This window comes from Monodon monoceros, unplaced genomic scaffold (genome assembly GCF_005190385.1).
Source record: "Monodon monoceros isolate NGI ecotype Baffin Bay Population unplaced genomic scaffold, NGI_Narwhal_1 Super_Scaffold_7, whole genome shotgun sequence".
NCBI lineage: Eukaryota > Metazoa > Chordata > Mammalia > Artiodactyla > Monodontidae > Monodon > Monodon monoceros.
The window spans coordinates 101012299-101027447 of NW_021703784.1; the positions used below are offsets into that span (position 1 = coordinate 101012299).

Consider the following 15149-nt stretch of genomic DNA (forward strand, 5'->3'; position numbering starts at 1 on the left):
CTCCTCTGCTCCCCATGAAACTGAGCAGGACCCTGTGGGTCTCCTGGCACAGAAGCCTTTCCATGTCCCCCATTTCTTCTCGTAGGGAACAGACTCCAGCCTCCATGACCTTCCCTGAGTTCCAAAGGTCAGATTCAAACAGTTGCTAATCAGGGAAGGGAGGGGATGCGGAGACAAGGGAGGAGGAACCAAGAGCAATAGTGGAGCCTTGGGGCAGGATCTTGGTTCCGCCTCAAGGGACACACATAACAACTTATTTGAGCTCTTTACAGAACTAAAACCCCCAACAACTGCAGTCAGCATTCTTCATTCCAGAGAAGACCACCTGAGACCAGATTCAAGGAACCGGAGAAGCTCATCAAGAGATTACCTGAGGGCTTCCCTGGTGGTGCAGTGGTTGAGAGTCCGCCTGCCGATGCAGAGGACATGGGTTCGTGCCCCGGTCCGGGAGGATCCCACGTGCCGCGGAGCGGCTGGGCCCGTGAGCCATGGCTTCTGAGCCTGCGCGTCCGGAGCCTGTGCTCCGCAACGGGAGAGGCCGCAGCGTTGAGAGGCCCGCTTACCGCAAAAAAAAAAAGAGATTACCTGAGGGCTTCCCTTGTGGCACAGTGGTTAAGAATCCGCCTGCCAATGCAGGGAACACGAGCTCAAGCCCTGGTCCGGAGCAACATGACGCGGAGCAACTAAGCCCGTGAGCCACAGCTACTGAGCCTGCGTGCTGCAACTACTGAAGCCTGTGTGCCTAGAGCCCATGCTCCGCAAGAGAAGCCACCGCAATGAGAAGCCCACGCACAGCAACAGAGTAGCCCCCCTCACCGCAACTAGAGAAAGCCCACGCACAGCAAGGAAGACCCAACACAGCCAATAAATAAATAAATAAATTGATTTAAAACAAAAAGAGAGAGAGAGAGATTACTTGAGACCAGATTAAAGGAGGGCAGGGCCTGCACACACACTAATCTTATCAGCAACCCCACCCTTCAACCGTTGCTATAAAACTCCTTACCAAATCCTCCCTATAAAACTCCTTACCAAATCCTCCCTATAAAACTCCTTACCAAATCCTCCCTATAAAACTCCTTACCAAATCATCCCGGGTTGGGACACACAGCTTTCTTTTTTTTATATATATAAATTTTATTTATTTATTTATTTATTTATTTATTTATTTATTTTTGGCTGCCTTGGGTCTTCGTTGCTGTGCACGGGCTTTCTCTAGTTGTGGCAAGCGGGGGCTATTCTTTGTTGTTAGTTGTGGCGAGCGGGGGCTACTCTTCATTGCGGTGCTCGGGCTTCTCATTGCAGTATCTTCTCTTGCTGCAGAGCACAGGCTCTAGGCACGTGGGCTTCAGTAGTTGTGGCACGCAGGCTCAGTAGCTATGGCTTGCAGGTTCTAGAGCGCAGGCTCAGTAGCTGTGCCACACGGGCTTAGTTGCTCCAAGGCATGTGGGATCTTCCCGGACCAGGGCTCGAGCCCATGTCCCCTGCATTGGCAGGCAGATTCTTAACCACTGCGCCACCAGGGAAGCCCAAGGGACACACATTTTTCGAGGCAGGAGACCGCTGTGTCCCCTTTGCCTGGTAAAGCAATAAAGCTATTCTTTTCTACTTCACCCCAAACTCTGTCTCCAAGATTTTATTAGGCACAGATGCACAGAGGCCGTCTTTTTGTCATCACCCACATGCTTTGCACATCCTTCTATAATCATAAAAGTCAAAGTTGCTGCTCGTCCATACAGTGCCTTTGAGCAAAAAGCCACCCTTACCTCAAAGTGCTTTCCCCCATCTGCTGGAAAACTCTTGGAATAGATGTGCCAACCTATAACATCTACAGCGTGAAGGGTGTGTGTCTCGAAGGAGCCCTGACGATGCCAGAGCGGCCACTTTGGGGACATTTCCATGTGTCGGGCACCGCGCTAAGTGCCTTATCTCAACTACTGTTCACAAAGCTCTGGAGGGTTCATTTCACAGATGAGGAAAGTGAGGCTCAAATGCTAAGACCAAGGTCATGTAACCAATAAGTGGCAGAGCCAGGGTTTGAATTCCAAAGCACTGATGGAGGTAGTTGCTTCTGTCAAGTCACTGTCACCCAGGTTGCTGCTTACATATCTGTCCCAGACCTGAGTGTGAGCTTCTCAAGGAGGAGACATGTACAAAGGGCACAGATGGAAGGAGGCTCTCTGCAGGGCACCGGGGTCCCAGGGGTCGGGGCCTGTTCCTCTGGGTTGTGGCTGAAGCTGGAGATGTTCAGACCAGAGTCTCAGCCACTGAAGGCTAATCTTTGATTCAGTGTCTGCTTAGGATCTGCCCTTGCTCCTACCTCAAACAGAGAAACCCTCTCCTATGGCCTGATAATTCCAGATGACTCCAGTTAGTCCCTGAATCCAGATTTTTCTGAGTCCAGAGTTGTGCTTTTCGCTGAAGTGGGGCAAGGTCTATAAAAGAGGCCCACCTGCCTGAGGATGAGGGAAGGCAGGAGAGGCCTATGAAGGCAAACCTTAAAGGCATGTATGAGTTTTCCAGGAGGATACAGGGCACGGTGAAGGATGTTCCTGGCAAAGGTATGACCAGAGGCTAGGGCTGGGGGGAGCAGGGGCAGGGGACAGTAGTGGACAGACATCTTCTTGGCCTGAGGGCCATAGCATGTCTGTCTGATTGTTTCTGGATAGATGACTTTGAGTCTTGTACAATGCTTTTTTTTTTTTTTTTTTGCGGTACACGGGCCTCTCACTGCTGTGGCCTCTCCCGTTGCGGAGCACAGGCTCCGGATGCGCAGGCCCAGCGGCCATGGCTCTCGGGCCCAGCCGCTCCGCGGCATGTCTGATCTTCCCGGACCGGGGCACGAACCCGTGTCCCCTGCATCGGCAGGCGGACTCCCAACCATTGTGCCACCAGGGAAGCCCAAGTCTAGTACAATTCTTTAAAGCTGCTTAACACCAGAAACCTAATTATGTCTTTGCAGGTCTCTAATTATTGTCTTTTGCCTTTTCCAGAGTGCCACTGTAAAAAGTGCTGTGTTTTCAAGCCCAGGGAGAGTCATATAACCTGCCAACTAAACCTTGCAATCTCCATTGCCCAACCAGGCCAACGATTGTCTCTGTGAAAGATAAAATGAAGAGGAGCTGACAGCCATGTCTTGGTTTCTTCACTTATCATTCTTTTGGGGAAGATCCTGGGCATCAGCCTAGCCTGGGGAGTGGGAACTTCTTTATTCTAGTGGCAGTGTGAGAGCACTTAGGAACTATCAGTCTGGGTTCAAACTCTAGCTGTGTGACCCTGAGCATCACTTAACCTCTCCCAGTTTCAATTCCCTCATCCATAAAATGGTACCTATCTCATTAATTAATACACGTGAAGCCCTTCAACAGCAGCTGGCACATGTTAGCTTTTTTTTTTTTTTTGTGGTACGCGGGCCTCTCACTGCTGTGGCCTCTCCCGTTGCGGAGCACAGGCTCCTGATGCGCAGGCTCAGAGGCCACGGCTCACGGGCACAGCCGCTCCGCAGCATGTGGGATCCTCCCGGACCGGGGCACGAACCCGCGTCCCCTGCATCGGCAGGCGGACCCTCAGCCACTGCACCACCAGGGAAGCCCAAGCTATTGTTTTTATTGCTTGTCCAGATGTGTCAATGTAGCACTGAAGAAAGTAACAGAAAAAGTCCTGATCCTCTGCTGGTCTTAGCCGAGGTTCCGTTTGAAAGTGCTGGGTGTATTACTGCGCTAAAGGACATTGGAGGCAGGGAGTGGTCCTCATCTGAGTCAATGTTGTCTTCTTGTGGGGAAGGAAGCCTCTCCTGACCTGAAACGATCCTCCTTCCAGCCTCTGCTCTGCCCAGGGAGGGGTTGTCAGTGTTTTCCCATGAGGATAAAGGTCCTATCTGCCTTGTTCCCCTGTGTCCCTAAGTTAGGGGGATGACACTCAATACATGGTGCTGAAATGAATGAAAAGGCATGATTTAGATCTTCTCAAAGAAAAGTGAGTGGGGCTGGGGTGGCCAGTCTGGTGAACTCAGTCAATCAAGGGCTTGATGAGTGTCGTGAGCCTCTGGGAAGGGCAGTGATTGAGCCTGGTGATGCCGAACACTCAGCCTCCGTGCACTGGTGCCTAATCGAATCTTGGAGACAGAGTTTTGGGGGAAGTAGAAAAGAATAACTTTATTGCTTTGCCAGGCAAAGGGGGACACAGCAGGCTCCTGCCCTCGAAAACTGTGTCCCACCTGGGAGGATCTGGTGAGGAGTTTTTTGTTTTTCTTTTTTTCTTTTTTTTTTTTTTGGGTGAGGAGTTTTATAGCAATGATTCAAGGGCGGGGTTGCTGGTAAGTGTGTGTGCAGGGCCTGCACTCCTTTAATCTGGTCTCAGGTAATCTCTTGATGAGCTTCTCTTGTTCCTTCTAGCCTCAGGCAGTCTTCTCTGGAATGAAGAATGCTGACATCTTCCATTTATTGGGGGTTTTAGTTCTATAAAGCTCAAAAGATACTGTTATGTGTGTCCCTTGAGGTGAACCAGGACCTGCCCCAAGGCTGCACTATTGTTCTTGGCTCTCCTCCCTTGTCTCCGCATCCCCTCCTTTCCCTGATTAGCAACTGTTCGAATCTGCCCTTTGGAACTCAGGGAAGGTCATGGAGGTGGGAGTCTGCATCCCCTACAAACAAGAAATGGGGGACATGAAAAGGCTTCTGTGCCAGGAGCCCTACAGGGTCCTGCTTGGTTTCACTGGGCCCCCATCCTCATGGTAACAGCCACACCTATTCTTGGGCATCTGCCTCATCCTCAAAGGTGGGGAATCTGGCTTTTAATGAGTGACATGCAATCTGTACATTTTAAAATGTTTTATTAAAAACAAGGAAAACCAAACAAACAAAAAGCTCAACCCAAGAACTCTGGGTTCTGGGGGTCTGGGAGCAGCTTAGGTCTGCGGGAAGGGTGGAACCTGGAAGACGGACAGTGTGGGGGGCCTCTGACCCCTGGCAGGAAGAGCAAGAGCCGGGGAGGCTGACAGGCAGCGCAGCCTTCCCCAGGGCTCAGCCCCTTTCTGTGGCATGGGCTCATCCACTTGGGGAAGACAGGTGGGGGTCCTCAATCCCCATAAAAAGGCAGGGTGGGCGGTTCTGCACGGGTCTCAGACCTCTTGGCAAAGCCACCAACCAGTTAGGACGGAGGAGAGGGTGGCCCGGGGCTCGATCGGGCCTAACAGCACCCTCCCCGAAGGCGGGGTTCAGCTCCCCCTCGGGAGATGGGCTCAGACAGGAGGCTGCGCCCCCAAGTACTGCTGCAGCCCCTCTCAGGAGAAAGGGCCCCGATGGGGTGGGACCTGGAGGCAGCCCTAGGCAAGATCCTGGTGGGCAGGGCAGGGTCCAGACTCCCATCTGGAGCTCAGTGGCCCCGGGGCAGCGCCCGGATGGGCCGAGGAGGGGGATTGTCCAGGACCGGTTCGGGCCGGGGGCGCACGCCACCTCGGCGCTTCTGCTTGCGCAGCAGGTAGCTCGAGTACTGCACCTCGGGCATGGCTAGCTTGAGGCAGGCCTCGGTGGCCGGGCCGGCGCGGCCGCTGGGCAGGTCGTAGCCCATGATGTCCACCTTGCGGCTGGGCTGCCAGGGTTGCAGCTGCTTGGTGCGGATCTGCGCCGCAGGCCGCAGCACAGGTTCCTCACCAAAGCAGCGCCGCAGCAGGCGCTCTCGGGCCTCTCGCAACTCGCGCGCCTCGCGCTCCACGCAGGCGCGACCGGCGAGCGCCACGCGGCGCCAGAAGGTGGCGTTGAAGTGGTCGTAGAGGCCGGCGTCGAGCGCGTTCCAGGCGCGCGCGGCCCGCGCGAGAGCCGCGGGGATGGCGGCGAGGCGCGAGCTGGCGGCGCGCGCGTTGAGCCTGGCGTAGAGCACGTCGTCTAGGTCCCAGGCCAGCAGGCGCCGCAGCAGCACGAGCGACTCGTCGAAGTACTCGGCGATCATGACGAGCGAGAAGACCTCCTCCACCTGGCGGATGAGGCCCGCCAGGTAGGCGGCGTCGTCGCGCGGGCTGCGCTCGTTGTCGCCGCCCAGGTCGTAGGCCAGCGTGTTGTGCGCGAACATGGCGAAGTGCTCGCCCGCGCGGTAGTAGGCCTCGGGCGCGCTCAGGAAGGCCTCGAGCGACGCGTTGGGCACGCGCCGGAAGGCGGGGCAGTACTGGTTGTAGTAGCTGAAGAGCGACTCGAACATGGCGGCCGGCTCGCGCAGGATGGTGACGTAGACGGTGCCCGGGGGCATGAGGCGTTGCAGCTCCGAGCGGTCGAAGCGCAGGTGGCTGGCCAGCACGTGCGGTGGCCGCGTGGCCGGGTGCACGAAGTGCGCCGAGAAGTTGCGCGGGTAGCAGAACTGGTGCTCGCAGCTCGGGTGTGGCAGGGCCACGGTCAGGTTGTGGCGTTCGGCGAAGCGGAACAGGATGTTCTGCACTGTCGTGCCCGCAGTCTTGTGCGTCTTCAGAAAGGCTACGGTCATGTGCTTGGGGCGTGGCGGAGAGTCCTGCAGAGGCGGGCAGCTCTGAGGGAACAGCTTGGGGTACCTGCAGGGTTCAGGGGGTGTGCAGGGAGGAGGAAGTGAGAAGGGTGCGGCTTGATCCTGTTTCTCCCCAAGGATGGTGGGGATGGGCCAGGGCCCATCCTGGGCTTTACCCACAGAACAGTAGAGGCGTGTGGTGGGCAGCCTCTAAGATGACCCCCAGTGATCCCTGCTGACCTCCTGGCATTCACACTCTTGTGTATTTCCCTTCTCTTGAATATGAGTGGGACTTATTGATGCCTCTTAGGGAGTAGAACAGGGCAGAAATAGTGGGATGTCACTTGTGAGATTACATTATAAAAAGATTATGTTTTCTGTCTTGGTATCTTTCACTCTCTCTAGGGCAGCTCATGCAGGGGACAAGGAGGTACCAGGTGGGAACAGGCCCCAAGGAACGAGGCCCTCAGTCCATCAGCCTGCTTGAAGAGCTGAAGGCTCCGCCACCAACCACTTGAATGGACTTATAAGTGGAGCCCTTCCAGTCAAGCCTTCAGATGAGACTGCATCCCCAGCAGCCAACTTGATTGCAACTCCATGAAAGACCTTGAGCCAGAGGTATGCAGCTAGGGCACACCTGGGTTCCTGACCCACAGGAGTGAGATAATAAATGTTTAATGTTTTCAGCTGCTAAGTTTTGAGGTAACTTCGTTACACATAAAAGATAACACAAGGACAAAGGCCCTTGGAGATCCTTGAGGAATTCCACTTCACAGATGTACAAACTGAGGAACAGAAGGAGAAGAATCATTTCTATAAGTTTGGCAACTCAGATTAAGTCACCAAATCCTCTTGCTCTCTGTCTTCTTTCCACTGGCTACTCACATTGTAGGTGAGTGGCATGGGCTTTGAAGCAACCTGTTGTTATGTGATTCTATTAAGTCCTCTGGAACCTTATTCATTTATTCAAGTAGTTTTTTTTTTTAAGCATCTACTATGTGCCAGGTACCATTCTAGGCTCAAGAAATATGATAGTATAAAAAACATAATAATCCTAGCCTTCATGAAGCTTTCATTTCTGTTTCCTCATTCCTGAAACAAGGGCCTTCGGGATTACAGGTGACCTATGAGTTCCCTTCAGACTTTGAGTCACTCTTCTGTTTCTTTTCTGCCATCCTAAGCGTCATGTAACAAGGACAACTCGAAGCAGCTTTGAGAATACCATTGACACTTCCTATCAGTGGCTGGTTTGGGTTCAGGATAACGTCTACATGGATGCTCCTGAAGACCAGCAAATCATCTGGCAAGAGGGATGGGGCCCATTCACACTGTTCTCATGGGCAGACCATGTAGCAAATGGCGAAATTGAGGCCCTGAGGGGGTGCAAGGATTCATTGGGTTCACAGTGAGCCAGGAGCAGGGTCAGGGTTGCTACTAGTCATCACATGGTATCCTGTATCAGGGTGACTGGCTGGGTCACACATACATCATTCCCATTTTATAGATGAGCAAATGGGCTCAGAGAAGTGAGGAGGCTTGGCCAACACTAGTGAGAAGTTGTTTGCAGTTCTCTAGGAGTGTGTGACTGAAACACATTGTCTCCATCTTGTCAGCTCCATCGTAGGGCCACAGTCCTACCCCCTCCCCTTTCTGCGAAACTGAGCTTTAGTCTACGAACAAGGGGTGCGTCCAAGCCCGATAAGTTCCCTGCCAACCTTTACGCTTGCCTTCATCCCACGTGAAAACTGCAAGAGTGTCTTTTGCTGATGCAGATGGTTAATGGCCATGAGACCCACCCCCCGGGGGCGGGGAGGAACCCCGTCCTTCCCATCCACGCGGATGTCCTTCTCCCTAATAGTCAGATTCTGTTTTTAGCTCTGGCCCCTTTAAACCCCCCTGTACCCCTTTTGGTGCCGCGGCGAATGCGGCGGAGGCCTCTGGATTGACTGTCCAATCGTTCTTTCCTGCCTGTATGTAAGTTACCCACAATAAACTTCATAGTTGCAGTTTATGGAGTCGCCCACTTCATGTTTTGGTCTTAAAGTTCCTTCTCACTTTGGAGAATATTATTCAACATCTCTGCCTTCTGACAGGGAGGCACTCAGAAGGAGATGCCGAGGGAAGACTCGAGCTGGAATAGAATCCCAGATTACTCACTCAACCCTTTCAGTGAAGTCCCTGCCCAGGGAGGTTGTGTGAATCTAAAGAGAATGTATGGAAAGTGCTTTCAGAACAGAGGGAAGGATCAAAGCCCATCAGAAGATGGACTCTTCTGGCAGCTTTAAGGAACGAGGAGAGCTCCCGTCTGCTAACGCTAACCAGGCAGCTGACTTCTAGAGGAACCCAACTGCCGAGCCCCGCCCCCTCACCGAGGCCCCGCCCCCTTACCAGCTGAGCTGCGCCCCCTGGTGGATGAGGAGGCTTAAGGTGCTGCATCCTAGCACCAGCAGCAGGATTTTCCTGCGGCTCATCTTGGTGGCCTGCTGCAGGCGCTGGAGGATGGGTGGCATGATGGGGTGCCCACCCCTGGACCAGCCAGGGCCTCACTATCCAGGACTCCCTTCGCCGGCACTCATGGGGGCTCCTGGGGCTCTGGTAGCAGGGCCAGTGTTCCTGTGAGGCCTGGCAGGAGAAGGAGGCAAACAGGTTTGTAGCAGGCAGAGAAGATGGGCTCCGAGCCCCAACAGGACTGCTGCAAAGGAGAGCTGCAAAGGGTGGGGTGACCAGAGAGGCCAGGGAAGATCAGATTCCTACCTCCTGTTACCATGACCCTATCTCCACACTGCTCCAGATAACTTAGTCTTGGGTGGAATTACACGCTCTGGGGTCTGGCCAGCCCTTCAGGCTGTAGCCACTCCCTTCCTTGAGCCCTGTCTCTGCTTTTCTGCCTGCCCCTAATTGTCTTTGTCTCATGGTCATTTGTGTCTGTCTCCCCTGTAGATGTGCCTTAGCACCAGCACTTGGCTCAGGGCACAGAAGTCTCAATTCGGGGTTTCCTCTCCTCTAGGACTCCCTGCCTCATTGCCTCAGCCAACGGTTGGTCTTGACTCCCCAGACGCTGAGCTCCTCAGAAACACTGACCAGGTGTTCATTTTCTTGAGTCTCTGACGTGAGGAAGAGGCTTTCTCTACATATTATACTACCACACACTTAATCCCATTTAATCCTCGCTGCAAGCCTAACATAGGTATTCCCATTTCACAGACAAGGAAACTGAGGCTCTAAGAGATGATGTCACTTGTCCGTGGTCATGCAGGTGGTATTAGCAGAATCTGGATTCAGATCTGTTCCTTCTTTCTCCAAAGTCCATGCCCTCAGACAGTATGTGTGCTGCTTCTACAGAGAACTGATTTCCCCATCCCTGCCCTGGACTCTGGCAATCCTGCATGCTTCTGAGCCCCGAGGGCCCAAGACCAATAAATCCACGAGGGAAAGAAAGGAGGACTTGAAATCCTGGAACCCTATCTGGATTCCATCCCCAGACACCTGAAACCCTGGCCACCTCATCAGACGATTGCAGTGAGAGGTGCCTGGCCAAGGGAGGGGGGAGGGGAATACAGAGCTTGCCCTGCTGAGACTCTCCAGGAGAGGTGGGCCTCTATCCCAGCTGAGCGGCAGCAGTGAGAGGCAGGAGAAGGGCCTGGTTTCTGGTCAGTCACCCATCCCCACATGAATGTCTTGGCTCAAGGGCAGCTCCAGGGGAAAGTCAGCTTCAGTAGCAATGACTACCCCCCAGTTAGGGTGGGCTCTCTGTCTCAGCAGCCTCAGTCTCCAGGTTCAGGTTTGGCTTCATCCTCACACACACCCGTCTCCAAAGGGGAGGGGGAGCCTGTAACCTTATGGGCATGTGCATGTGTGTGGAACTAGGACACCTCAGTCCCAGGAGGGTTGAGGTAATGTTAAAACTCTTTTGACCATGACCTTCCCCTAGGCCCCTGCACTTGGCTTCCAATCCTTCTCCTTTAGCCCCCCCTTCCCCCAATTAATCCTGGATTACATTTAAACCTGTTTGGGTGGAAAGGTGTACTGGTTACGCCTTTCCCTTCTCTCCAGTTCCCATCACCTGATTTCCTCCACCCCTGCAGATAGCCTTAATCCTCCCGGAGCCAAGGGGTATGAAAGGTCCAGCCACAGAGGGCAGCCAAGCTAAGGTCCCTCTGTCTTCAAGGATGGCTAGGGCAGAGGAGGGCTGGCGCTGCCCACGTGAGGCTGCCGGCAGGAGGGAGCCACAGCCAAGGCCCTCTCAAGATGCACACCTTCTTTCCCTGTCACTTATCCTGCCTAGAGGACTTGGTGACCAGGCAGGAGTTTCCCAAGGGGGCCAAGTGGAGGGCCAGCCTATTCCCATCTTTGCTCAACTCACTGAAACCACCCTATTTTTCAGTGGACTCTGGGTCAGCCAAGGAGAGGTCAAGCCTGGAGAGAGCTGCAGTGGGACTTTCCCTGGGAGACGCTTCAACCAGGCCATATAGAGAAGGGAGATGGGGTGCTTGGTAGCCCCCTCCATCCCACTCCCCTCCATGGCTTAGCCCTGGGCAGCCAGCCAGACCCCAGTCTGAGGCCCACTGGGTACAGGGTATCATCACCACAAGAATCCCCTGGACACCAGCCCTCCAAGGTGGGCACCAGCTTCTGTGTGTTCCCAGTCAATGACTGGATGCTCACCGCCTTCAGATACAGCCTGGTCCGTTTCTGAGCAGCCTTGGCTGTTCAGAAGTTCTCTCTGGGACAGCTGGGATCAGCCTGCCACTGGCGGCGCCCTCCTCCCCTTGTCCCCTTCCACCTCCCACTCTCATGGTTGCTAGTACTGCCCTGCTACACCACACGAACCGTTTTTTCTCCATGACAGACCTTCAGGTATTTCAAAGCAGTAACCCTGTCTCCTCTGGGTGGGCACTCTGCCAGGCTAAACATTCCAGGTCCCGAGAGAGGGTGCTGCTCGGACACTGGAGGAGGCCTCCCTTCCCTTGGCAAGTTCACTCCGCGATGCCTATTCTGGAGATGGAGTCAGGTCACTGGCACCCAGGAAGGGGGCCACCTGGGGCTGGGTTTCTCTTTGTAACCTCCGGGGTGGTGTGGGGTGGGCGGCAGTCTGCTGGGGCCAGAATTTAGAGCAACAGCCCTGGCTCCTGCCACTCACATGTTTCAGACTACTCCCTGGCATCCCCGGTGCCTTCTCTGTGGAGACAGAGTTTCCCTCAGTCGTCCGAGACAAGTCAGGGTGCCCAGCCTCATCAGAAAATCAGTGCTAATTTTAGTCAGAACAATCAACCTCAGGCTGCTGCCTGGTTTTGCAAATTGCTTTCCTTTCTCCAGGGAACCAAAGAAGAAATGGTTTAGCTAGCCAAAGCTTTGAAAACCGGCCTGGATGCCCACCCACTCCCACATAAGCCCTTTGCTCTCTCCCTGTAAGCTCTAGGGCTGATATTGGTGCCTTTGGAGGAGGGGGGGGGCACCCTGGCCTGGACCACCCGCATCTGACCGTCGGATGACCTGGAGACTCTATCCTTACCTGAGGATGGCACAGCCCACTGTGTAGGGCAACTGCCCAGTGCACTAAAGAGGAAAGGGCCAAGGGCTGAGCGGGCTGCAAATTAGTGGCCCAGGAGATCAAATATTTTTCAACCTTCCTCTTTTCCTTCCTTTCTTCCCCCCCAACCCCCGGCCTGCGCCAGGTCAGCCCCCCCCCCTCCAGTCCCCTCTCCCTGTCATCCACCCCCACGTCATCCCTGCCTCTGAATTCCCTTCATCCTCCTCTCTCCATCACTACTGCCCACCCTCCCAGCCCCCATTCCCTCAATTGCATCCCAGCCTCCCCCAGGGATCGGTCACTGGGATCTGGTCCCCATAAGGGATAGGCCAGATTCTCTCTCTCTCACCCGCGTCCTCTCCTGCTCTGCAGGGGGCCAAGAGCCCGCCTCCTCATGCTCTTCGGGGACTGGCCCCCACGGCACCCTCCCGCCCAGCCGGCATCCCCCATCCTGGTCCGGTCCACCCCCGCGCCTCCAGCCCCAGGCCGTCCCGCTGCAGTACTCACGCTGAGCGAGCTCTGCTTTGACCCGGGTTGAGGGTGGTCGCCGCTACCTCCCAACCTTGGCCGCGAAATCCGCTGAGGGTCCGAGGGCGCTGGGGGCCCTGCGAGCAGAGTGCTGGTCGCTCGCCTCTCCGCGCCTGGATGGGATCAGGTGGCAGCGTCAGCTCAGCTCCGCTGCTCTTGGCTCTGCCCGCCGCCCGCCCCCCATCGCACACCGGAGGCGGAGGCGGGGCGGGGGCGGGGGCCGGCGAGCAGGGGAGGGGGAGGGGAAGAGGAGTGGGAAGGGGAGGGGGCAGCCCTGACTCGCAGGCTCCCCGAGAACACTCTCCGAGTGGCGTCTTCGCATGCGGGCATCTTCCCTGGGCAGCCTTTGCAGAGTCTGGACACCAAGGTGGCCAGCTGCTTGCCCTCACTCTACAGAAGGGGAAACTGAGGCCTGGACGGTATCTGGATACTCCGGCTTTGCTGGGCCCCACTGGTCACCCTTGGGCGGGGTAGGCCCTGGGAGAGTTAGAGACACAGGTACGTGTACAAGTACCTACATGGTTTCCCCCCACCCCCTTCTCCTCTTTCCACCTCCAGCAGAGAAATACCCTCCAGCCGGGGATCTGGTCCCATCTGTCCTCACACCCCTAGGGACCCTTTCCTTTCCAGCCCCTGCTGCTGACCCACTCCTACTCTGCACCGGGAGTCCAGATCCACTCACTTTTGGCCAGAACTGTAGTGGGCCCGGGACCCCTGCCTAGGCACTTGTGTGCTGGGAATCAGAGAACCCAAGTTCAACCCGGGTTGAACTTAAGTTCCGGAGTCAAGAGGCAACTTCCTGGGCCTGGATGCTTCCAGCTCTACAATAGGGAGCTGTTCTTGGAGCTGTTCTCAGGCTGCAGAGATGATACATGTGAAGGCTCTGTGTGAACTCTGTGTGAGGATCCTGAATTTTCTACTGCCTTCTTTGTCCTTAGCTCCAGCCACCTGGGAGCCAAGCAGCAGCAGCTCCCAAAGTCGTACCAGACACCAAGAGCCCCAGCCGCACATTTAGTTATGTGGTTCTCAGGAACCCCTGCTTTCTCCTGCCTTCCTGGCCTGGTATGGCAAGGATCCTGGAGCTGGGGTAGCCACCCAAAACTGGGACCTTGCCTGGTATGGGAATGAGGGGACTGGATTCCGTGCTAGACCCACACAGATAGGTATCGTGTGAGGGTCCTTGTTAAGGAGAAGGGAATGGGGACTCTCAGAGTCAAGAGAACTGCTTGTGGTCCCAGTTTGACCCCTTGGGGACATCAGTGTCTCTCTGCCCCTCAGTCTTCCCTTCCGCACAACTGGAGGAGGGTCATATCCTGCCTGGGTCCCAGGGCTGTTGGGAGAAAATGAGGCCCCAATTGGCCTGTCCTTTTCTGGCCCTGGCTACATTGCACCCTCACCCATCGGCCCTTAGTTTATCCTGCCTCAGAGACCCCCAACCTCTTCCCTAGCACATACACATGCTTTGGGGCCTTTGGCCTCAGATGACGTGCAGTGGCTCTCCAGTTACAGGGAGCAGAAAGACACTTCCTCTGGGTCAGGAATGGTGCTGCCTGAGTGGGCTGACAAGCTGGAGGGGAGGGCACTGCTGTTCGTTCTTCTGTCCTTTCTGGGTTTGGCTTCTCCTCTGGGAGTGTCAGGAGACTGGGATGGTGGTAGTGATGAAAAGGGGAAGGTCCAGGTTTGGGTGGGAGCAAAGAGAATTTCCTAGCCTGGGTTAGGATGTGAGCAACCTTCCTGGTCCAGTCCTTTTCTTTGTCTCTCCTAAATCTCACCTTCCCTGGACCTGACATCCCATTCTTTTTTCCCTGCTCCCAGCTACTCCTCTGTTGGGGGTGGTTGGTGAAATAGAGCATGCTAGAGAGAAGATCTGAAAGATGTGGGTGTCAGGGGGAAAGGAGACCGTTCTGAGGTTCCCAGCTCTCTCACCCAACACACACACACACTCACACAGGACGGGAGCCTGGCTGTCAGTGAGAGAGCAGAGCTAGAATGGGAGAGGGACCTCACAGCTAGTGGCGGAGGGGGGAAGGTTAACTGAATTGACTGGTCTGGACAGGGAGAAGTAGAAGGTGGGCAAGCATGGGGCACCCGCCCATCCCTCCCTCAGGGGCACAGGCCATTGATGAGGTAGGGGAGCAGCAGACAGGGTCAGCTGCAATGGTAGGCTGGTGGGGATGAGGGAAGAAAAGGTCCTGAGTTTATTTTCTTTATTTTTTTTGGCTGCACCGTGAGGCCTGTGGGGTCTTAGTTCCCTGACCAGGGATGGAACCCCGGCTCCACAGTGAAAGCACTGAGTCCTAGCCACTGGACAGCCAGGGAATCCCCTGAGTTATTTTCAAGACTAAAAAAGACCCAAATCCTGTAGCCAGAAAGACTGTTACATTTGTTTTTGTTTTTTTTTTCAGTAATCATTTATTGATCGCCTCCTTAACGCCAGGTACTGCGAGCCAGTAAAAACTCCTGTCTTGGGGTTGGAAGTGCGGAGAAAGGGCAAGAAAGAATTCAAAACAAATGGTGGAGGTTTCGACGTGTTACGGGCACTCCAGGGTAGGAAAGGCGGGAGACAGCTTAGAGGAGATGACATTTGAGCCGGCCAGGAAGGTGGAAAAAGGGGCTTTAGTGT

At 55.0% G+C, this 15149-nt stretch overlaps 1 protein-coding gene across 1 annotated transcript; it reads right to left on the reverse strand.

The window, feature by feature from the left end:
• Positions 1–4814: 4814 nt before the first annotated feature.
• GAL3ST3 (galactose-3-O-sulfotransferase 3) lies at positions 4815–12704 on the reverse strand. Its single transcript, XM_029207030.1, has 3 exons — positions 12506–12704; positions 8857–9090; positions 4815–6535 (listed from the first exon to the last, which is right to left on the reverse strand). The coding sequence occupies exons 2-3, from the start codon at positions 8976–8978 to the stop codon at positions 5374–5376; spliced, it is 1284 nt and encodes a 427-aa protein (XP_029062863.1). The 5' UTR covers positions 8979–9090; positions 12506–12704; the 3' UTR covers positions 4815–5373.
• Between the last annotated feature and the right edge of the window lie 2445 nt (positions 12705–15149).

Excerpts from the sequence above, each read along its gene's own strand:
- GAL3ST3 (XM_029207030.1), bottom strand. The coding sequence starts at position 8,978 with ATGCCACCCATCCTCCAGCGCCTGCAGCAGGCCACCAAGATGAGCCGC. Across the intron at positions 6,536-8,856 it reads CAGGGGGCGCAGCTCAGCTG|GTACCCCAAGCTGTTCCCTC; the intron begins GTAAGGGGGCGG and ends TGAACCCTGCAG.